Below are 22,975 nucleotides of genomic sequence, written 5' to 3'. Positions count from 1 at the left end.
AATTAGTTCTTTTGATCTATTTCCAGATTTTAGAAACTATTAACTGTTCTCAGATTTTTGCTAGGATTCGTTTTCTTTTTAATTTTTTTGAAATAAACTATATACTCTAGATAACTGCAATTTTAAATGTTGGAAAACCTTTTTAGAGTTTTCTCTATAGAACAGCAAGGCTTTTGGACTGGAAGGATGTCCAGCTTCAATTTATTAAAGCCATCGTTGGTGATGGAGATTTCAAATAAATCAAGGCACTTTGATTTTTAGATATATGGTGGCTAATGGTGGTCGTATTTTGTGTGGAGTTCTGTCTGTTTATATGCAGAATTATTGAGACTTTTTTTAGTTACTCTAGTCACCTGGAAAGTTAAAATTGTATGAACTCCAGGACGTGGATATCTTACATTTAAAACTTTTGCAAACGACTTTTTTCCTATATTGTCATTTTCCGCACTTGAAAATTGAAGCTGCTCCTGTCACCTTCATAGTTGCCAAAGATAAAGTAAAATGATACTTCTGAAAATGTTTGAATTCTTGTGCAGAAGGCATGGCCTAAACCCAGGGTAGCAGTATCTGCCCAGCACAGTAAAAGCCACTATGTAAAGTTTGAGTGACAGAAACAACAAATTTATGTCAGGAATTCAGTCTTGTATTTACTCTTTGACATTTACTTAGTTAGGAATTCAAAAAAAGGAAAGAAAAATACCTTTTTGAAATATTTTTAACATTTCATTTTAGAATTAGAAATTACATCTCTTACTTTCAGTTAATAGTAAATATTATTTAAAGTCTTCCCATTGTTGTGCAATTCTACTTTTGTGTGTATGTGAAGTAATGTTTTATTTTTGTGTGTATGTGAGATAATTTTGTTAAATGCTTTTGAAGCTCTTGACAGTTCAGTAGAAGAATCTGAGAAGATTCATTTAAAACACATAATCTTTATTATCTGTGACATAATCTTTAATTTATAGATGGGAAAATCAGAATATGAATTATACAAGGTCAGGCTCATGACTTGTTAAGAATTATGCTGCTTTATTTCTGCAGTACCTACATATGTGAGAAAACTGTTAACTCCTTTTATGAATGTTAACTGATTGATCATTTTTTCCACTTTCCTTTAAAATTCATTTAAAGGAAGCATTGAGCAGTATGGATGCTAATGGTATGTTCTGTTACATTTATTGTGATCTCTGTTGACTTTCATGAGATTTTGGTTGTCATTCAGAAAGCTGATTTTTCACTAAGTTGTACACCTGTTCCTTTCAAACCTTAGTATGCTTTCAGATGATACTTAAATTTCTCTGGACAGTGAGGAGAAGGAAGTTGTAGAACTGCCCTCATTTATGACCACAAACATATGAATTTTAACCCTTTGAACATCAGAAGACCAAACCAAAGTTATGACAGAACTGCCTTAGCCCATAAGACAAGCATCAGTTGCAGAAACTTACTGTATTAGAAAAGCTATTACACATCTTCTTGTTGGAAATGAAACTTATAAAAGAAAGACTCCTGATTTTTTTATTCCTCATCTATTGTGCATGGGGATAATTCCACTGTGAAGAACATGGTTGAGAATTCTATCTAGTGATTGTTTTGATTTCCTAGTTAGATGTTTAAGCAGATGACAAAATGTGCTCTTTGGACAAAAACACAATATAGTTTAAACATTTGTTCTCTGTTAATAACTAAAGTTAAATGATTCTTAACTTATTTAACCACTAAATAAGTTAATGGGGGGAAAGGCAGAACTTATTTGACAGTAAACTTGTTTGATTATAAATATTCTAAGTTTGAGTTTACAGTAGTAGAATAAGAGATACATTTATGTATATTCCGTTTCTTACCCTTTCAAAGAGTTAGAAGGAAAACAGAGTTCTTGTCTCTTCTCTTAATGTATTTTCTGGAATACCTAATATTGCTTGATGAAAACTTTTTACTGCAGAAATAAACCTTCATTAAATAGATAACCCAGAAATGATAAACCCAAATTAGCAGTTTCATTTAGGATATTGAGGTAGTATTTCTTTAAGTGGGTGTGGTTGTGTTGCAGTTTTGAAATTATTAGATATATCTGTTACGCCTTATGGTACAACTTCTTGTGCAGGTTTATAGTTGAGGTATGAATTTAATATGTTCTCACTTTGACTTGTTTAGTTTAGTTAGGGAGGAGAGTAAATTTGGAGATAATTTATCTTAGACGTGTTTTCTTTTAGTTCATAGGTTGAGTTACTGTCCCATCTATTATCAAGATTACCAGTGGGTTGTTTTAGTTATAATGAATGAATATCATTGCATATAGAAAAAGATACTTTATTTGGGAATAACATTTTATTTTGTGAGGTGCTTCCCCCCTTTCCAGTTTTACTTCGTGTTACAAAGCATTTATTCCTTTTACATATCAGACTTTCTAATTTTTTTCGGGTTACAGTTCTGCTGTCTTTCTTTAAAGAATCTTAAAATTCTTTAAAAAGAGTTTATTTGTGAATCCCTTCAGGGTCTGGGGAATTTTGAATTTCTTCCAGATAACCTTTTATTACACTTCCTAGTATTTTAGCCAGACATGTATACACCAGGTCTTCTTAAACTATATAACATTAGTTAACCCTTTTTTTGGCCACAGTTTTGCCTCCTCAATCCCATCTCCATTCCCAGTTTTTTAAAAACCTCATTCACCTCTGATTTATTGCAGACTCAAGAATGAACAATCCATCAGAAACCAGTAAACCATCTATGGAGAGTGGAGATGGCAACACAGGTAAGAGTTTTCTGATCTACCTTTTAATTAACTCTAGTAGAGCACAAAGAAGAAACTTTCCACGTAACTAGGACTCGTATTTGGCAAACACAGACCAATTTGAGTATTGAGTTGTCAAATACGATTCAGTCCTTGAGGAACTGGGAGGGATTATGTTTGTTTAAGATTACCTAACTTCCTTCTGCAGGCAGCTTTGTTGTTTTTCTTCTATCAGGCAAACTGTGCAGATGTTAGGAAAATTGTCCTTTGGCTCAGATAGTTTTGGGTATGAAATATGGGTTTACCATTTACTAGCTATGTGACTTTAGCCAATTTCCCCAGTCTTTTTGAGACTTAATTTATTCAATTACAAAATGAGGATAATATATTTCAGGTCATTGTGAGTATTAAAGGAGATAATATATGTGGCATGTGAAGCAAAATGCCAGCTACACAGTAACCATTCAGTAAAATGTTATTTTTCTTACAGATGTTAATCAAAATAGTAAATTTTATTTGCCCTGCCTTTGATATAAATTATATTAAAAGTTATGATAGTATCAGTAAGTAGTTACAAACACCCATTTCTAATACATTCTTTTATTTGGTAATTAAAAAAAATTATACTTCATTAAACCTTTTGTCAAGAGAAAATTATCATATAAATGAGAATACTGAGGCCCCATGTGAGAAAGGTAAATCCGTAAAAGATGGTTTGTCTCCACGGCTCATACTCTTGAGTCAGTATATTGCTTAGAGGGTATAAGACTATGTATCTTTATCATCTGCCAGAGATGATACAGGGACTTCCCCGCTTTCTGGTAAAGCCATAAATCAAAATATTAAACCAAATAAGACAGTTATGGGCAAGGATTCACAGAAAGTACTTGCTTCTAAAAACTAGGTTTTTCACTTGCAGAGAGGGATCCCTTTTGACTTATCATTTTAAAAATGCTTAACTATGGGCAATGGTAAGAATGAGAGGCACTCTTAATTTGTGGTAAATGGCTGAGTTGGACTAATGTAGCAGTTTTCCTGCCTACATGTCTTTCGCTGTAAACTGTCCTATACCTGGAGATGCTTATGTTAATCTCTAAACAGTACCTACCTCTTTATGTGAAACTGAGCTGTGGGGCTTCCATGTTCACCCCTGTTGTATTTAACATACTTCATAGTGCTCTTACTGAGGCTAGCCAAGTAAGACTTCTGTAGTATCTCTTGAGAAGGGAAAGGGCAGCATTGTATTCTGTCTGAATTGTCAGCCACAGTCTCCTTTTTGTTATTTCTCTGTCCCCTGTTTGGACTCCATCTTTCTTTCTTGTTTAGCACTGGTTCCTATGCCAGTGCCAGTGCTTCAGCCAGCTAGCTTAGGTGTGGGAAATGTTTGCAGAGAGAAATAGGGCAGCAGATCCCCCTGAGAGACTAGGGGGCGGGGTGGTGGGCAGGACACCTTTGCCTAAAGAATAGCTTCAAAGAAGAAACATACTTTTTTTTCCCCTGAGGGAAGAGAAGCAGAATGATTGGAAAACACTGAAAATACTAATTACATCAGACTCCATGGACATCCGTGTATCTACTTTTATGCTACTGCTATAATAGCAGTTTCAGCAGTTACCATTTATTGAGCAACTACAGCACTTTTTTTTTTTTTTTGGAAGTGGCGTTTTGCTCTTGTTGCCCAGGCTGGAGTGCAATGATGCGGTCTCAGCTCACCACAACGTCTGCCTCCCAGGTTCAAGTGATTCTCCTGCCTCAGCCTCCGGAGTAGCTGGGATTGCAGGCACCAGCCACCATGCCCAGCTAATTTTTTGTATTTTAGTAGAGATGGGGTTTCACCATGTTGGCCAGGCTGGTCTTGAACTCTGTGTGCGTTACCTGATTTCAAGTTAAATTATTTTGACAAGTTAGATACCATTATTTCAAATTATAGGAAATTGAGGCACAAAACTAGCCAGGAAATAAAGGCAGGTTTAGGATTCACAGCCCACATGTAAGTTTCCCCATGAAGTGCAATAAAATAAAACTGAAAATTTAAGCAACATGTGTATGTCCAGACCTGTATAAGGTAAGTTCTGACTGGAGCACTTGTAACAGTCTTGTGAATTTCTTGCCTTGTTTTAATATAGAATGTGTGGCAGACTGGTTCCTATCATAGACTTTGCATATTTGCTTACCATGTTTGATATATTAGATATGAAATTACAGTTTATTTAGATAATTACATGCTTACAAATTGATTTTTATTTAAGCATATAACAAATGAATCTGCAGACTCTTGAATTGTTAGTTAACTATTCTTTTCTTGGTAGTTTATGAAAGCAAGTAAAATGTTTAAGGGAAAGAACCCTTAGCATTATAATAAAACTGAAGCCTCACAATTTCTGCATTCAGAATACATTTGTGTAGATCTTTTTTTTCTGAAATGTTTACAGTTGTAATAATTTTGATTTGTGAGACTTTAAGGAGAATGATATTGTAAAATTAAATTTTAAGATTGTGTTGACACGTTAATTCTGTGCCTTTCTTTTGTCAGTGATTTATTTGAGAAGCAAAATCAAATGATGCACTTTTTGTCAAATATGTTTGCAGAAAATCTATAGTTTAGGTTTTTAAAAAATGTATTCAGTAAGTGTCTGTTCTATGTATAAAGTACTATAATCAGTGTTATTAGGATGTACAATGCAAATAGGTGAAATAACCCTCACTCTTTAAGGAGTTAACAATTCATTAAGAGATAAGACAGATAAATAACTGATCCTGGATAGATTATGGTAAAGAATTCAAGAGGAGGTACAGAAAAGTGCCATAGTGGTGTTAATTAGGAGTTTCTTTGAGGAAATTTGAGTGTGTTTATAGGTCAGGTGGAAGGACCCATCAGGGAGCAAGAGAGTGGAGAAAGAAATACAATTAATTGAACCAAGGTAGGGCTGGAGGTCTAGGATCAGAAGTGCAGAATGAAGGGTTGACTCTGAACATGAAAAGAGACTACCCCGTGTCTCTAAAATTGGGAAGAAGCAGCAAATGTTATACAATAACGGAGAAAATTGAAGTGGAAGGGAGAAGCAAAACAGCAATCATTCACATCAGATTGCTTTATTTTTCTCATTAAAGTAGTTGAGGCAGTCATCTGAGAGGAAGGCAGGGATAATAGTAATAATAATGGCAGCAGCTGCTGTTTTTTGAATTCTTACTGTAGGTGTGTGGCTAGCCACTTTATTATATATACTTTATGTCATAATTGTTAAAGTACTCTTATAAGGTTAAGTGGATTTATAAAAAGGATTGATAAGCCTGTTGAGGATCAGGCTTAAAGAAAATAAATGTATTAGTTTATTCAGCCAACATAGTTATACAGCTGATCCTTGAATAACATGGATTTGAGCTGCATGGCTCCACTTATATGCAAATATTTTTCATTAAATATGTTGGAATTTTTTTGAGATTTGCAACAATTTGGAAAAACTTACAAATGACTTGTGAAATATTTAGAAATATTGAAAAAAATTAAAAGGTATGTAATTAATGCATTAAATATATGTAGATAATATGCTGTTTTATCATTTATTACTGTGAAATACCACAAATCTATTAAAATTATAAAAACTTAAAATGTATCAAAACTTATGCATACAAACACTAGAAGATCGCATACAAACACTAGAAGATCGCATACATGGCACCATTCACAGTCTAGATAAATAGAAACAAATGTAAACAATGCAGTATTAAATCATAATTGGATAAAATTAACTGCATTACCTACTATACTACTGTAATAATTTTGTAGCCACCTCTTGTTGCTATTGCAATGATCTCAAGTATTGTGAGTATCCATTTAAAATGCCATGTGACCCTAATCACATCACAGAGAACAGTTCATCCAGTAAATTGCGTATTGTAGTAAAAAGTGATCTCTCTATGTTCTTGAGTATTTTGCATCCTGTTTAGTGCAGTAACCTAAACCTTAAATAATGCCGTAAGACCTATACAAAGTGCCACTGGTGGTGCTGGAAGTGCTCCCCAAAGCAGAGGCAAGTCATGACGTTACAGGAAAAATTTGAATTACTTGATGAGTACTACAGATTGAGGTCTGCAATTACAGTTGCCCTCCATTTCAAGATAAATAAATTAAGTGTAAGGCCCATTATTTAAAAAAAAAAAAAAAAAAAAGAAAGAAAAGGAAATTCCTGAAGCCTTCACTGCAGCTACACCAGCAGACATGAAAAGCTTGAACTTTTTGCTAAATACTTTTTTATTTCATTGAAAATACAGGCCTGGTGCAGTAGCTCACGCCTGTAATCCCAGCACTTTGGGAGGTCGAGGCGGGCAAATTGCTTGAGCCCAGGAGTTTGAGACCAGCATGGGCAACATGGTGAAACCCTGCCTCTACTAAAAATATAAAAAATTAAGCCGAGTGCTGTGGCTCATGCCTGTAATCCCAGCACTTTGGGAGGCTGAGGTGGGCAGATCACCTGAGGTCAGGAGTTTGAGACCAGCCTGACCAACATGGTGAAACCCCGTCTCTACTAAAAATACAAAAAAAAAAATTAGCCAGGCGTGGTGTAGCTGTAATCCCAGCCACTTGGGAGGCTGAGGCAGGAGAATTGTTTGACCCTTGGAGGTGGAGGTTGCAGTGAGCCGAGACTGGGCCTTTGCACTCCAACCTGGGCAACAAGACAAAACTCCGTCTCAAAAAAAAAAAAAAAAAAAAAAAAAAGCCAGGTGTAGTGGTGCACACCTGTAGTCCCAGCTGGTTGGGGGAAGAGGTGGAAGAATCACCTGAGCTCGGGCAGCCAAGGATACAGTGAGCTGAGATCACACCACTGCAGTCCAGCCTGGGTGACAGAATGAGACCTTGTCTCAAAAAAAAGAAAAAAGAAAATGCAGCTTTTATGTGGGTGCAGGATTGCTATAAGAAAGACATACCTTCGGATTCTAATGTGATTTGAGAGGAAGCACAGTCATTATATGACAACTTAAAAGGCAGGTGAAGGATCTAAAGCTGGAGAATTTAATGCCAGCAAAGGATGGTTTGATAATTTTAGAAAGATTTTTGGCTTTAAAAATGTCAGGATAATGGAAGAAGCAGCTTCTGCCAAAGAAGAGGCAGCAGACCTCAAGTTCTCGGATGCCGTGGAGAAAATCAATGAAGGCTGTCTGTGGTGGCTCACACCTGCAATTGCACCATAGCTGGACCCCCATCTCTACCCACCCCCTGCCCCGCAAAAAAAAAAAAAATGAAAGAAGGAAAATCATTGAAGAGAAAGGATATCTGCCTGATCATATTTTTAATGCAGACAAAAGTACCCTATTCTGAGAGGAAAAAAATGCCACAAAGGACATTTATTAGTAAGGAAAGACATGAAAGTACACCAAGATTTAAAGCAGGAAGGAATAGGCTAACAGTACTGTTTTGTGCAGATGCAATCAGGTTTATGATCAGGACAGCCCTATCTATATCCTATTAAAGACTGCTTTTTGCCTTCTTTTACAGCATGGACCCTTTTATGATATGGGCACTGAAACTAAAGCACATGGTGGAAGAAGGATTGATAGCATATAGAAACATTTTTAAACAAATGAAAAAGCAAAAAAGTCAGAAATTGCAGTGTATTTCCATAAAGTTACACCAAGTGTGCCTGCCTCTCCTGCCTCCCCTTCCAGCTTTTTGTCTTCTGCCATTTCTGAGTCCGCAAGACCCCTCCTGTTCCTCCTTCTCAGCCTACTCAGCATGAAGACAAGGATGAAGATCTTTGTGATGATCCACTTCCACTTAATGAATAGTAAATATATTTTATCTCACTTAGGATTTTCTTTAGCTTACTTTACTGTAAGAATACAGTATATACTACATATACAAATATGTTTTAGTCAACTGTTTATGGTATCAGCAAGGCTTCTGGTCAACAGTAGGCTATTAGTATTTGAGTTTTGTGGGAGTCAAATGTTACATGCAGATTTTCAACTGTTTGTGGGGTCGACACCCATGACTCCGTTGTTCAGGGTTCAACTGTATAACCTTTCTGTAGCCTAGATCAGCAGTCCAAACTCAGGAATGAAGAAAATGGGACATTGGATTATTTTACCAAAATAATATCCTATCACCAAAAAAGAAAGAGATAGGGAGTGGTAATATTTTTTATAACATAGTTGTTTGCACAAGGATACTCCCCTTGGGAAAGATGGTATTTCCCCATTCCTCCCTGTCCTCAACCTTTGGTAAACTCTATTCTATGTTTTCAAGGTTATTCCATGTTGTAGCATATATCAAAACTTTATTTTTTTATATGATGTTCCATTGTGTGTATATACTACATTTTGTTTATGCATTCATCTGTTAATGGACAGCTGGATTGTTTTTACCGTTTGGCTATTATGAATAATGTTGCAATGAACTTTGGTGTACAAGTATCTGAGTCCCAGTTTTCAATTATTTGGGATATATACCTAGGAGTAGAATTGCTTGGGTAAAACAAAACACAAACTTATTATCTTACAGTTTGGGAGGTCAGAGTCCTAAAATTAGAGTGTTGTAAGTGCTTTATTTCTTCTAGAGGTACTATGGAAAGTCCATTTCCTTCTCTTTTCCTGCTTCTGGAGACCACCTGCACTCCTTGGCTTGTGGCCCCTTCCTCCATCTTCAAAGTCAGATATATAGCATCGTCAAATCTGTTTACCTCCCTCCCTTTCCTGTCCCCCTCCTCCCCTCAACCCTGCTTCCATCATCGTATTTCCTTCTCTAATTCTCCTGTCCCCATCTTTTCTTTGAAGGACACTTACTATCCTGAACTTCATTCAATTTGCAAAATCCCTTTTGCTGTGTAAGGTAACAAATTCACAGCTTCCAGGGATTAGGATGATTATTAGGCCCATCTTTGATGGGCTGTTGTTCTGCTTTAGCACAAGATTTTTTCCGAAATTCAACCTTATCAACTCTATTTTAGATGATAGTTGGAAAAGTAAAAAAGTTGTTTAAAGTTTTACAAGGTTTGATAGGAAAAACAAACAATTATTTTGATGTAAAGAAATATTGAGGGAAAAAGGAATATTGGACAAATATTAAAGTTTTGCTCACTTTTAACTCAAAGGACAGACCTCTTTTATCAGTACTCCTGACAGATGGTTATCTGCCCTCTGCCTGGGTTCATGCACTGACACAGAACACAGTACTTCCTGATGTTACCTGTTCTCTGGTTATACAACTCTGTTCTCTACATTCTTTTGAATTTTGCCCTTAGGAGTTCCTCATCTTTTAAGAAATTAAAGCTCTTCTGGAAGTCACTGTCACATTTTAACTCTTTTCCATTCATTTGACAATTTATTACAAATTAATTTACTATAAAGTAGTAATTTATTATAAAACAATTCGTTATAATCATTTGTACTAGAATATGATGACAGTGGCTAGCATTTATTATTTACTCGATTTAAACATTTTACATAGATAATCTCATTTAATCCTTATAAAAACCTCATGAAACATTATTTTTCTTTTTTTTATAAATGAGGGTCTTTTTTTTTTTAATAAATAAGGGAGTTGAGGCTCAGAGATGTTTAGTCGCTTGTTGAAGGTCACACAGATGGCTATAAAGGGGAGCAAAACCATTCTTTTTTTTTTTGAGATGGAGTTTCGCTCTTGCTGCCCAGGCTGGCGTGCAATGGCGCTATCTTGGCTCACTGCAACCTGCGCCTCCCGAGGTCAAGCAATTCTCCTACCTCAGCCTCCCAAGTAGCTAGGTTTACAGGCATGCGCCACCATGCCTGACTAATTTTGTATTTTTAGTAGAGACGGGGTTTCTTCATGTTGGTTAGGCTGGTCTCAAACTCCTGACCTCAGGTGATCCGCCCACCTTGGCTTCCCAAAGTGCTGGGATTAGAGGTATGAGCAACTGTACCCAGCCCAGAACCATTCTTTTACCCTTTGAGCTATGTTGTTTCTTTTTTTTTTTTTTTTTTTGAGACAGAGTCTCACTCTGTTGTCCAGGCTGGAGTGCACTGGTATGATCTCAGCTCACTGCAACCTCCGCCTCCTGTATTCATGCAGTTCTCCTGCCTCAGCCTCCCAAGTAGCCGGGATTACAGGTGTGCGCCACCACACTCAGCTAATTTTTGTATTTTTAATAGAGACTGGGTTTCACCATATTGGCCAAGCTGATCTTGAACTCCTGGCCTCAAGTGATCCACCTACCTTGGCCTCCTGCTGGGATTGTAGGCGTGAGCCACCATGCCTGGCCTGTCGTTTTTGTCTCCAATGTGCAAGATACAGTACTAAGTAACATCAGTGAAGTTGAATAAAATGCTGATTTTGTTCTCAATAAATTTTTCTTACAGAGAAAACATACATGAAAATGTAATATAACAGAAATCGAGAAGATTCATGAGAAGTATATGTGAACCCATGAGAATTCAGTATAGGGGAAAAGTATTTCTAGCTGGGAGGATCAGAGAAGGCTTTGGAGAAGGTGGAACTGAAATTGTATCTTACAGGCTGGGTAGGGTTTAAATCATTACGATGCTAGGCAATATATGTTCAGTATGAAGAAACAGTCAAAACTGAGATGGGGGAAGAACTCTGTCCTAATGTCTCTAATTCCTTTACAAGCTTTCCATTATGTCATCTGATTTCTAGATCCTTTATCTTTTAGTCATTCACAGAATTAGACAGTATTCCAGTTCTTCAGACTCCACTGCAGCCATTACCATTACCTTTTGTTTATTACTATCTTTGAAAACTTACCATTGGCTTATTATAATTATTTTTTATAATGAAGGTAAAAAGGATAGATATTTAAATACTATATTTTAATATAAATGTTAATATATTTAATAAGATTTTCTGATTTGTAATGTGAAAAATTGTTTTCTTTTAAAGCAGCTGACTCATCTGTTGTAATGAATTTACAGTCCGTCAGCTGTCTTTTTTCATCTGAATTATGATAGATAGATCCAAAGCTTCCCTATCCTTTCCTTTTTCACTTGCTTTTTTCATTTGAATTGAAAGGGGAGAGTTCCCTGACCCCCCTTGCAGGACACGTGACAGGTAGTGGCTTGTATGTTTGGCTGCCACACGCTCAGACCTGTTAGAGGAAGGGGAGCACACAGACTGGCAGATGCAGGAGTTGGTAAGCACTTTTTGGGCTCCGGCCACATGGTAGTGTCTAGGGGTGGGTGTCTGCAACTCCCGAAGCCCAAGTGGGCACTTGTTTCAGTGCACTCTTTTTAGCCTTGCCATCCACAGACAGCTTAAGTGTTAGCTCAGTGATCCTCTTGGTACCCAAGTCCTTGTGTGGCATCCAGGAAGAATCAGGTCACACATGGACTTGAAGGATGAATTCAGGGGTTTTGTTGAGTGATGGAGGTGGCTCTTAGCAGGATGGTTGGGGAGCTGGAAGGTGAATGGAATGGGAAGACGATCTTTCCCTGGAATTTGGGCATCCAGCGGCTGATATCTCCTCTTCGACTGCCGCCAGCTGAATTCCTCTCAACATTCAGACATTCCTTCTTTTCTCTCTGCCGCACTATTCTGCTATTCTTCTGCTCTACTGTTCATGTCCTCTGGAGCCCGGGGTCTGGGGGTTATATGGAGACACGATAGCAGGGCATGGCAGGCCAAAAGGCAACTTTTGGGTGCAAAAATAGGAATGCCTGTTCCCATTTAGAACCACAGGTTTCCAGCCTTGAGGGTGGGGCCTTTGCTGGGGAACCACCTTCTTCTACCCAGTATTCCCATCTCCTGTTCATACCAAAATGATTTTTCCCCAGGATAATATCACCATATTTCAGGCAAATGAGAAGTCAAAAGGAATTTATTAATGTAACCTAATATACGTAAATACAATAGCATTTTTGGAATACTATTTATGGACTAGTATTCCAAAAATATTGTCATCCAAAGCTCCTAGTAACCAGTGATGTTATTAATTCTATGGGATTTACTAGTGCTATGGCTGGTATTATATTCATAAAAGAGCATGATCAGATATCATTTCCTCCAAGATTGAGAGAATCCTGAAAGACCAGGGTACCAGTGAATATACTTACTATTCTTCATAGTAATCTAACAACTTGATGCCTTGAACCAGCACTAGTTTTGGAAATAATTTCCAGATAAAATACCAGTGCTTTCCAGAGAAGCCTCAAAATAGGCCTCAATATAGTTCTTGTTAAACCAGAATAGAGCATTTACAAATTTCAGACACTTAAGGATTATTTTCCTTTTGAACTTACGTTTATCCAGAAGCCATTTTTAATACTTACTGCTTTTATTATTATTTTAAAATTTATTACATATTTTATTGTGTAGACTACATTCTGCACTGGCCAAGACGCTCTTACAAGCCTGAGAGTAGAAATACTGATTTTTTTTTTTTTTTGGAGTACCTTCATAGCAGATTTTTAATTAGTGGGTCATTGAAAGTGGCTGAAGCATTTCCAGAGAGCCTCAGGAGCTCAGTGAGGGATCTTGGTGGTTTAGGAGGAAATATCAAACACCTGTAGGAAAGATAGACCTCCCTCTAGTGTTTGATTTGATAGATGTCAGTTACAGGATATGGCGTCTACAAGAATCTGATCAGTACATATTAAGAAACTTGCCCTGGCTCTGCCCACTGGTGCACATGGGGATTTTAAAACTTTAGGTCGGGGTGGGGGTCAAGGGAAAGAAGGGTGCTATAATTACTCAAGCTGTGAGAATAGGAAGTGACATCTGAATTAAGATTATACTTTTGTTAAATGACTGAATGAGCAATTGATCTTTTTGCCATGAGATAACCCAGTAACAAATTTAGAATTTTAAAGGTAGCATCCATTTCTGTTCATTACTAATAGAAATTCAGAACAGTAAAGGGAGCATTTGTTTCTAAAATGCTGCTTTAGGCACAGATTATTAGAGATTGTCTATAATTTTCTCCCTTAGAGAGCAGGTTAGTTTTATGTCGTGTTACTTTTTTCATTTTTTTTCTAACAGATATTAAAGAATTTTTGGTATAAAAGAATTTTCCAGCCATGTTATACTTTACATCTTGCTTGAAGCCAAAAACTAGACTCCATTATTCTTTCAATTAGATCCATTATATAGCATCCTGGCCTAGAGCAGTGGCAATAGAAGCTAGGGGTCAAATTTAATGAGCCATTGAAGGGAAGAGGAGAAGAGATTGAGAGGGAGTTTTTTTTCGTAGTTTTTTGTGTTGTTTTTTTTTTTTGTGTTTTTTTTTTTAAAGGAAGGAAGGAAAGGGAGTAATTTAAAATGAATACTTGTATTTGCCTCGGGGCTGGAAGAGATGTGATACCATCCTCTGAGTAGGAACTGTACTGTTGGGGAGTAGACTTGACAATGAGGTGATGAAACATTTCAGTTCTGAAAATGTTGTACTTGGGGTGCCTTCTGGTGCTTGTAGGTGAAGATGTGGGCAATTGAAGATAGAGATAGGTTCCTGAGGAGAGGTATAAGGTCCTTAACAGGGAGATGTTTAGGAGAGAGATGCTGGGAGGAGAGTGGAATCAGCCAAGAGGACCAAGGACGGAGCTCTTCTGCAGTGTTGAAAGGGCTGGCAGAGGAAGAAGAGTCCATACCTTCGTTGTCCAGTAGAATGGACACTGACTGCATGTGGCTCTTTAAATTTAAATTAAAATAAATTAATTCAATTCCTTAATCATACTAACCGCATTTCTAGTGTTCAGTAGCCACATGTAGTTAGTGGCTACCATATTGGCCAGTACATATAATAGAACATTTCCATTATCACAGAAAGGTCTATTGGACAGTGCTTAAGTAGACTAAGAAATAACAACCATGGAGATCAGATGTGAATCAGACCAGTGAGCTCATGGAGTTAGCATTCAGTGTGATCAAGTCCTGCCATAGGAGCCTTAAAATGTGACCCTCGAGTTTGACAATTAGTAGTTACTGGGGGCCTTTTAACAATTTTAGTTAAGTGATTTGGAAAGAAATTGCTGTGGTTAAGAAAGTGAATGGTTGTGTAAAGGGAATGATAAATGTAGGCAACTCTGTTAGTGGAAGCTGTATATGGGGCTATGTATCATAGTGGTTAAGAGCTCAGACCCTGAAATCAAACCACATGGATTCATATCCTGCTCCTTTCACTTGCTAGTTGTGTTACCTTGAGCAAGTTACTTTTTTCATGTCAGTTTTTCTTAGCTGTAAGATGGAGATAAGTAATAATCCATCTAATAGTATTGATGTATACACAGAAAGCAAGTAGATATATGGGTCAGTCCATTCACCATCGGTGTTAGCTATCTATTAGGAGGAAGGGGGGGATGATAGAGAAGAAAAGAATGGGAGGGGAGATTAGAAGGGCCTCCTAGTGAAGCAGTTTGAATATGTTTAGATGCTAAGGGAGAAGAGCCAGTGTAGGAGGGCAGTTGCAAAGAAAGAACAGATGATGCAGCCATAAAAAGGAATGAGATCATGTCCTTTGCAGGGACGTGAATGAAGCTGGAAGCCATCATCCTCAGCAAACTAACACAGGAACAGAAAACAAAACACCACATTTTCTCACGCATAAGTGGGAGTTGAACAATGAGAACACATGGACACAGGGAAGGGAACATCACACACCAGGGGTGAGGGTGAGGGGAGGGAACTTAGAGGACGGGTCAATAGGTGCAGCAAACCACAGTGGTACACGTGTACCTATGTAAGAAACCTGCATGTTCTATGTATCTCAGAACTTAAAGTAAATAAATAAGAAAGAACAGATAAATCAGGGATCCAGTTTTAAGGAAAGGGAAGGTGTTGGGTTTCAGAGCACCTGGTGGCTGAAGTAGCCTAAAGTAGAAGATTCCTTTTTTTGTTGTTTTTTAAGTGAGAAATGGGAGAGTGAAAGAGGTAAAGACAGATTCAGAGAGTAAGTTTTTAGGTAGAAGGGAATGTAAGAAAGCAGTCTAGAGAGGATTAGGAACAGTCAATTAGGGATTTCTTTGTGATACAGGGAAAACAAAACTGGGAATCGAATGCAATAAAGAAGTCTAGGATTAAAATAAACAGTATCAGCAGGATTTGTAGCAAAGTGTCATAATCCAAGCTAGGAACGCTGACATCGATAAACTCAGAAGGTAAGGAGCATTCATTGTGTTTCTGAGGAAGACAGGAAGCTGCTACCAATTAACTGGCTCACATCTTACAGGGAAAGATGAGCAAGGGAGCCTTTGACTAGGTTGAGAGGTGGAACAGAGGTGGAGCAGGGTCAATGTTTGGTAATTTTCTCCACCAACAAAAATATTAAGATTTTAGGATATTAAAGTCTTACTTTCTATTTTCTTGGTATTCAAATATATTTCATTTATGTTCAATATTTAAGTTATTTGAAAGAAAAACAGTCTCAACAGCTGGTAAGTCATAAGACATTTATTTTTCTACAATTAAGAAGAAAGTTAAGAGCCTGGAACAGTGGCTCACACCTGTAACCCCAGCACTTTGGGACACTAAGGCATGAGGATTCCTTGAGCCCAGGAGTTCAAGACTAGCCTGGGCAACATAGTAAGACTCCCATCTCTACAAAAATAAATAAATAAATAAACTTAAAAAAATAATTAACTGGGCATGGTGGCACATGCCTGTGGTCCCAGCTACTTGGGAGGCTAAGGGAGGAGGATCGCTTGAATCTAGGAGGTCAAGGCTGCAGTGAACCATGATCGTGCCACTGCACTCCAGCCTGGGCGACAGAGTGAGACCCTGGATGTTTTTTAAGGAAAAGAATAATGTTAATGAAAATCTGTTTCAACTGAGTCTTTCATCCAGATAGACTTAACAATTTAACAGCCACCTATAGAAATCTTGTCATGCATCACTGATAATGCATTCATATCTAAGGTGATGTGTAAAAGTAATTTTAAAAATACACAACTATTATTACTTAGGAAGTAAAGGATATACAATCCAATCATTACCGTCAAGTACAATCACTGTGGAGATTTTTAGCAGATAGGTAATACCCATCCATTCTATACATCATCAGTCCCCAACCTTTTTGGCCTCAGCGACTGGTTTCATAGAAGACAGTGTTTCCACGGACAGGGGATAGGGGATGGTGTGAGGGATGAAACTGTTTCACCTCACATCATCAGGCATTAGATTCTCATAAGGAGTGCACCACCTAGATCCTGCACATACACAGTTCACATCAAGGTTCACGTGCCTGTGAGAATCTAGTGCCACCACTGATCTGACAGGAGGCAGCGCTCAGGCAATAGCACTCGCTTGCCCACCACTCACCTCCTGCTGTGCAGCCTGTTCCTAGCAGGCCACAGACTGGCACTGGTCTTCAACCCAGGGGTTGGGGACCCCTGTTATAGATGATCTGTGTCATGAATTTTGATTATGCTTCTTACTTTTGTGGTGGCTTAGAATCTTTCTGTGGTTTTGTTTCTGTGATAAGTGATTCTCTTTCGGGATTTCCATTATCCCAGATTCTTCCCATTTTATGGCTGCTCAAGATGGAAGAAACGCTCTTCACACAAACATGCTAAAAAATGAGTAGTAGCTAAGTTTTCCTAAAAGATCTTTTAGCTATTATTTATGTCCTGTGGTTGCTTGACTTTCTGTGAACTTCATTTGGAATTTGTCCTTGCTTATCAAGGTGATATAGTGACGGGCACAGATATTGTCATTATTTCCTATAGGGTGTCTGAAATTTAGGCTATTGGTAATTTTGCCTCGACTGCCTTAAATTTACTTGTAAATAGAAATATGTGAATAATGTACTTTTCCTCTTTATTATGTAGGTTTAATTGAAGTATGATTTTCATTACACATTAAAATGTAGTATAGTACTGTCTAAAATATAACTGCTGGGTGATGAAAAATAGCCTTCACAAACTCATGTTCTAAAATCTCTCAGGCCCTCATTCAAGAAATTGTTAATCTTATTTTCATGTGCAATTCCAACAGGGGTGCATTTCATAACAGATAATCAGCAGCCATTTATACAGATGAGGCTGGCTGCTCTAGGAAAGTAAGCCAATAGAGCAGAAACTCTCAGATTTATACCAGAACTGCAGAGTCTTTTATTTTCTTTTTTAGATTGAGGTGAAATGCGTAACGTAAAATTAACTATTTTAAAATGAACAATTCAGTGGCATTTAGTGTCTTCACAGTGTTGTGCAGCTGCCACTGTGTCCAGTTCCAAAACATTTTCATCAACCCCAAAGGAAACCCTATACCCCTTAAGTAGTTGCTGTCCATTTTCCCCTCTCCCCAGCCCCTGACAACCACCAACCTATAGTTTGTCTCTATCAATTTACCTATTTTAGGTATTTCATATAAATGGAGTCATACGGTATGTGACCCTTTGTGTATGGGCTTCTTTAACTGAGTTTAATGTTTTCAAGTTTCATACATGTGGGGCTGGGCGCAGTGGCTCAAGCCTGTAATCCCAGCACTTTGGGAGGCCGAGACGGGTGGATCATGAGGTCAGGAGATCGAGACCATCCTGGCTAACACGGTGAAACCCCATCTCTACTAAAAAATGCAAAAAATTAGCCGGGCGAGGTGGCGGGCGCCTGTAGTCCCAGCTACTCGGGAGGCTGAGGCTGGAGAATGGCGTGAACCCAGGAGGCGGAGCTTGCTGAGTTCCGGCCACTGCACTCCAGCCTGGGCGACAGAGTGAGACTCCATCTCAAAAAAAAAAAAAAGAAAAAGAAAATGCACATAAGCAAACATAATTGTTTCTTTCAAAATAGGAGATGATTCAGTCATAAGTCTTGTGTAATAGGCATAATAATTTTATCCAAAGCCATTTCTTATAAAGGTAAAACTGTTCATTCAAGGGAAGAGAAATTTCTGGATTGTAAACATGAACACATCAATCGGCTAAGATTTAAGAAAACAGCAGAATATTTTTATATTCATATTTCAAGTCGTCATTGCTTTGGAGTAGATTAAAAATAAAGATTGTGTAGGGTTTCAGGTGAGTTTTGATTCACAAGAAAAGATTACATACACATCAAGTTAGATTAAGTTCCCAATAAGCCAATGATACTAAGTATTATTGGGAAGCAAAGTCATTTCAGAACAGGTGTACTATGCTTAATGTAGTTTCCCTTGCCCCCTGCAAGTAGGGTCATATCAGATCAGAGAATAAAAAGAGCACCTTGCCTTTTTACATATTCAGGATTTTGGTCTCCATTGAGAATGAATCTTTTTTGTTCTTTTGTTGGAAATCGGCTATTTACAAATATTTTCCAGGGTTCCAGAAAATTCAGTTCTCTGCAGCCAACTTTCTTGTCTGAGACCTGTAGTAACAAATGTATTTCCATGCATTTAGCTAAAGAACCTGGGGAACTGACATTGGAAAAGACAGATTTTTTTCTTTTTAAAGTGTCATGATTTCCTTCAGATGTAGCTGGGTCCTGAACAGATGAGGCAGGAGAATTGCTTGAACCCGAGAGGTAGAGGTTGCAGTGAGCCAAGATCTTGCCACTGCACTTCAGCCTGGGCGACAGAGCAAGACTCCTTCTCAAAAAAAAGAAAAAGAAAATGTATTATCTGTGTTAGGCTGGGCATGGTGGCTCACGCCTGTAATCCTAGCACTTTGGGAGGCCGAGGTGGGCGGATCACCTGAGGTCGGGAGTTTGAGACCAGCTTGACCAACATGGAGAAACCCCGTCTCTACTAAAAATACAAAATTAGCCAGGCATGGTGATGCATGCCTGTAATCTCCGCTACTCAGGAGGCTGAGGCAGGAGAATCGCTTGAACCCAGGAGGCCAAGGTTGCAGTCAGCCGAGATCATGCCGTTGCACTCCAGCCTGGGCAACAAAAGCGAAACTCCGTCTCAAAAAACAAGTATTATCTGTGTTTTAATTTCTGGGCTCGAAGGGATTAATGTTGGCCAGGCATGGTGGCTCACACCTGTAATCCCAGCACTTTGGGAGGCTGAGGTGGGTGGATCATCTAAGGTCAGGACTTCTAGACCAGCCTGGCCAACATGGTGAAACCCCATCCCTACTAAAAATACAAAAAATTAGCCGGGTGTGGTGGCACATGCCTGTAATCCCAGCTCCTCAGGAGGCTGAGACAGGAGAATCGCTTGAACCTGGGAGGTGGAGGTTGCAGTGAGCTGAAATTGTGCCACTGCACTCCATCTTGGGCAACAAGAACGAAACTGTGTCTCAAACAAAAAACAAAATTAGCTGGACATGGTGGCACATGCCTGTAATCTCAGCTACTTGGGAGGCTGAGGCAGGAGAATCACTTGAACCTGGGAGGCGGAGGTTGCAGTGAGCCGAGATCGTGCCACTGCACTCCAGCCTGGTTAACGAGAACAAAACACCGTCTTAAAAAAAAAAGAAAAGAAACTATTAATGTTATATCTTAAGTAATAATTAAACATCCTAAGAAAAACTAGATTTTATAGGAGTTAAGATTTGGGAATTATTATTTATAGTTAGGCTGGCCCTTAAAGTCTTCTTGAAGAAAGTAGATTCCAGGCTGGATGTTGCATAATGACTTGGACTTTCATAGCTAGAGAGGAGGGTGAAGGATATCTGCATTTTCATCCTATTTGAGGGTTTCACCTTAGCTTTCTCCCTGACTCGACTCTCCTCCCTCCCACCTCTTCTTTTCTCCTTCTTTCCCTAATGTGTTATGTTTCCTCTCTCATTTATACATTTTAAAATTAATGTTCATAGGATATAGATTTCCATTGTCATTTGTGGAGAAATGACAACAGGAATAAGATAAAGGAGAGGACTGTCCTCCCACTGTAGAAATAAGTGCACACCTGGGCAGAATTCAAACAGCAGAAATGTGTCTCTTTTAAGAGACTGGAGAGACACATCGCTGTGGAGATGACACTGAAGGATAAATTGAAAGGATGCCCATTTGAGGAAAATTTTAGCAATAAAAATTTAAACTGTTATCACAACTTAATGGTAATACTCATCATGGTACAGAATTTGAAAAATACAGAATAATGTATTCACTATTAACATTTTGATGCATTTCCTGTTTGCAGACATTTTTTGACAGAGTTCTCCTTTATAAAATGTAGTATTTCTTGTGGGCTATAAAATTTGATTTGATTCTTTTTTAAAAACTTTATTTTAATGTAAAAGAAATATAGTTGAAGTAGCTAGCTGTGAGGTAGATACCAAAGGCCCAGAATTCTACTACTTTTATCATCTTATGTCCCCTTATGAGCCTGATCATGGCCTCAATTACTGATTTATCACTTAGTTAATATTTGTGAATGAGCATTGAATTGGAGTCCTTGGTCATTGGATGGTTTAGTAGAAAGAGCAGTTGGGAGAGAGCTGGGGGCAGGGTTGCTAGACAGATCCATGGAAGGTTTGGAATTTCAGTCTGAGCTCCATTACTACCCAGCTTGGTTATTTCAGTGGAAGTCTTTCTGTATATTAGAAAAAATTTCTTATATGTAAAACAAGGAGCTTGGTTAGTTCTTTTTAATGTCCCTTTCAGCTTTACCATTTCCAAAATATGAAATAAATAGAATCATATGGATGTACCCTTTGAATCTGACTGCTTTTACTTAGTATAGTGGGCTTGAGATTCATATTCATCTGTGTCATGTGTACTTTAGCTCAATTTTATTTCTTCCCTCACTCCCAAAAAATGTTGAGGAAGTATCAAATGTGTTTTCATAGTAAGAAGGTTTAGATTATTGCTTTTGGGTTAGAGAGATGGGAAACATGAAAGAAAGTAGCATTTGAGCTGAGCACTGAAAGACATTTAAATGCCTGAATCCTGTGCAAAGCTGAGTAATATGAACTGTTCATGAAGGGAAGAAACCTTTGCCTATTTGACCCTTGACTGCTGGCTATGAAGAGAGAAACAGAACTTTCTGGGAGATGAGGACTCTCCAATGCTTGAAGTTAATAATAAATCCAACTGTCTCTCAACTGGGTCTTCCCTGTCACTGGTGCTAACCTTGGATTCACCTCTAATTTATTCCCTGTCACATTTTTCATTGCATATTTCCAATCTTTTTTATTTCTGTTTTGCTCTTTCGTTTTCTGAAAAATTTGCTCTTTCGTTTTCTGAAAAATTTTTTCGATTACTGAAAAAATTGTAGTTGTCTGAGTTGAGCCTCAACACCTCCCTCTTCAATACTTCACATTTTTCTGTTTTTACCTACCTTCTCCTTTTCTTTTGCATCTAACAAAGAAATATCTCTCTTTCCCCCCTACCACCTCCATTATTTGAATTGTAGTCTTCTTGTACCTTTCAGGTTCCTGCCCTATCTTTTAACCTGCTATTTTTCTTACCTCTTCAGCATATCCCTTCCCACAGACTCTTTCAGTCTTTAAGTTTGCTCAGGTTTCATCAACCTCCAGTCTTTCCTTCCACCCTGTCTACCCCTTTGAATTATCATCCTCACACTGTCCCACCAATACCTGACTTACGAAAGAAACGATCCTCACTCACCACCTTGGCTTCATTATTTCCTGCTTTTGCCTTTATTCCTTGCAATCTGGATGTGTACCTAAAATTTTGTTGCATGGGTTTTTTATTGTTGATTCTTTTATGATTTTATGCAAAAGTAATTGTAAAAACTTGTATGTAAACATGAATGTAGTGTTTAAGCACTCATATCTACCACTGTGGCCATAAGGTAGAATGTTACCGTTCCTCAGAAAGCTTCTATAGGCCCACCCTGAGCATATTCCATTCTTCTGCACAAAAATAACCACCATCCTGAAGTTAGCATTAATGGTGACATTGCTTTTCACTCAAAATATTTTTCCATCTACATATTTATCCTCAAATAACACATTACTTAGATTTGCCTCTTTCCATAATGTAAATTGAATTACACTGTACCATGGATATTTTATTACTGATTTCTTTTGCTCAACATTATGTGTTTGAGATTCATCCATGTTAGTACATATGCCTTATAATTGATTTTCACTTGATATAATATCCCACTGTATACATTAGAGTGTTTCTGTTTATTCCGTTGTTGATGGACATTTGGGTTATTTCTAGGCTTTTGCTATTACAAATAATACGGCTGTAAATGACTTTGTACTTATCTCTTGATACATATATGTGAAAAAGTCCCCAGAGTATTTTATTTATTCTTATTATTTTTTATTTTTTTTGACAGAATCTCACTCTGTCACCCAGGCTGGAGTGCAGTGGCGTGATCTCAGCTCACTGCAACCTCTGCCTCGCAAGTTCAAGTAATTCTCCTGCCTCAGTCTCCCTAGTAGCTGGGATTTCAGGCACCCTCCACGACGCTTGGCTAATTTTTAT

General features: G+C 37.9%; 1 protein-coding gene across 4 annotated transcripts in view; it reads left to right on the top strand.

Moving 5' to 3' along the window:
* POU2F1 (POU class 2 homeobox 1) overlaps nucleotides 1-22,975 on the top strand; it is a 197,643-nt gene that overhangs the window by 102,420 nt on the left and 72,248 nt on the right. For 3 of the 4 annotated variants that reach the window (XM_050768314.1, XM_050768317.1, XM_050768316.1), the window contains exon 2: nucleotides 2,690-2,755. In XM_050768314.1, coding sequence (XP_050624271.1) covers nucleotides 2,690-2,755 — 66 coding nt within the window. Of the gene's footprint in view, nucleotides 1-2,689; nucleotides 2,756-6,386; nucleotides 8,518-22,975 lie in introns of those variants that run through there. The other variant, XM_050768318.1, reaches the window with a different exon arrangement.

This window comes from Macaca thibetana, chromosome 1 (assembly GCF_024542745.1).
Source record: "Macaca thibetana thibetana isolate TM-01 chromosome 1, ASM2454274v1, whole genome shotgun sequence".
Classification (NCBI taxonomy): Eukaryota; Metazoa; Chordata; class Mammalia; order Primates; family Cercopithecidae; genus Macaca; species Macaca thibetana.
This window is presented reverse-complemented; position numbering and strand designations above follow the sequence as displayed.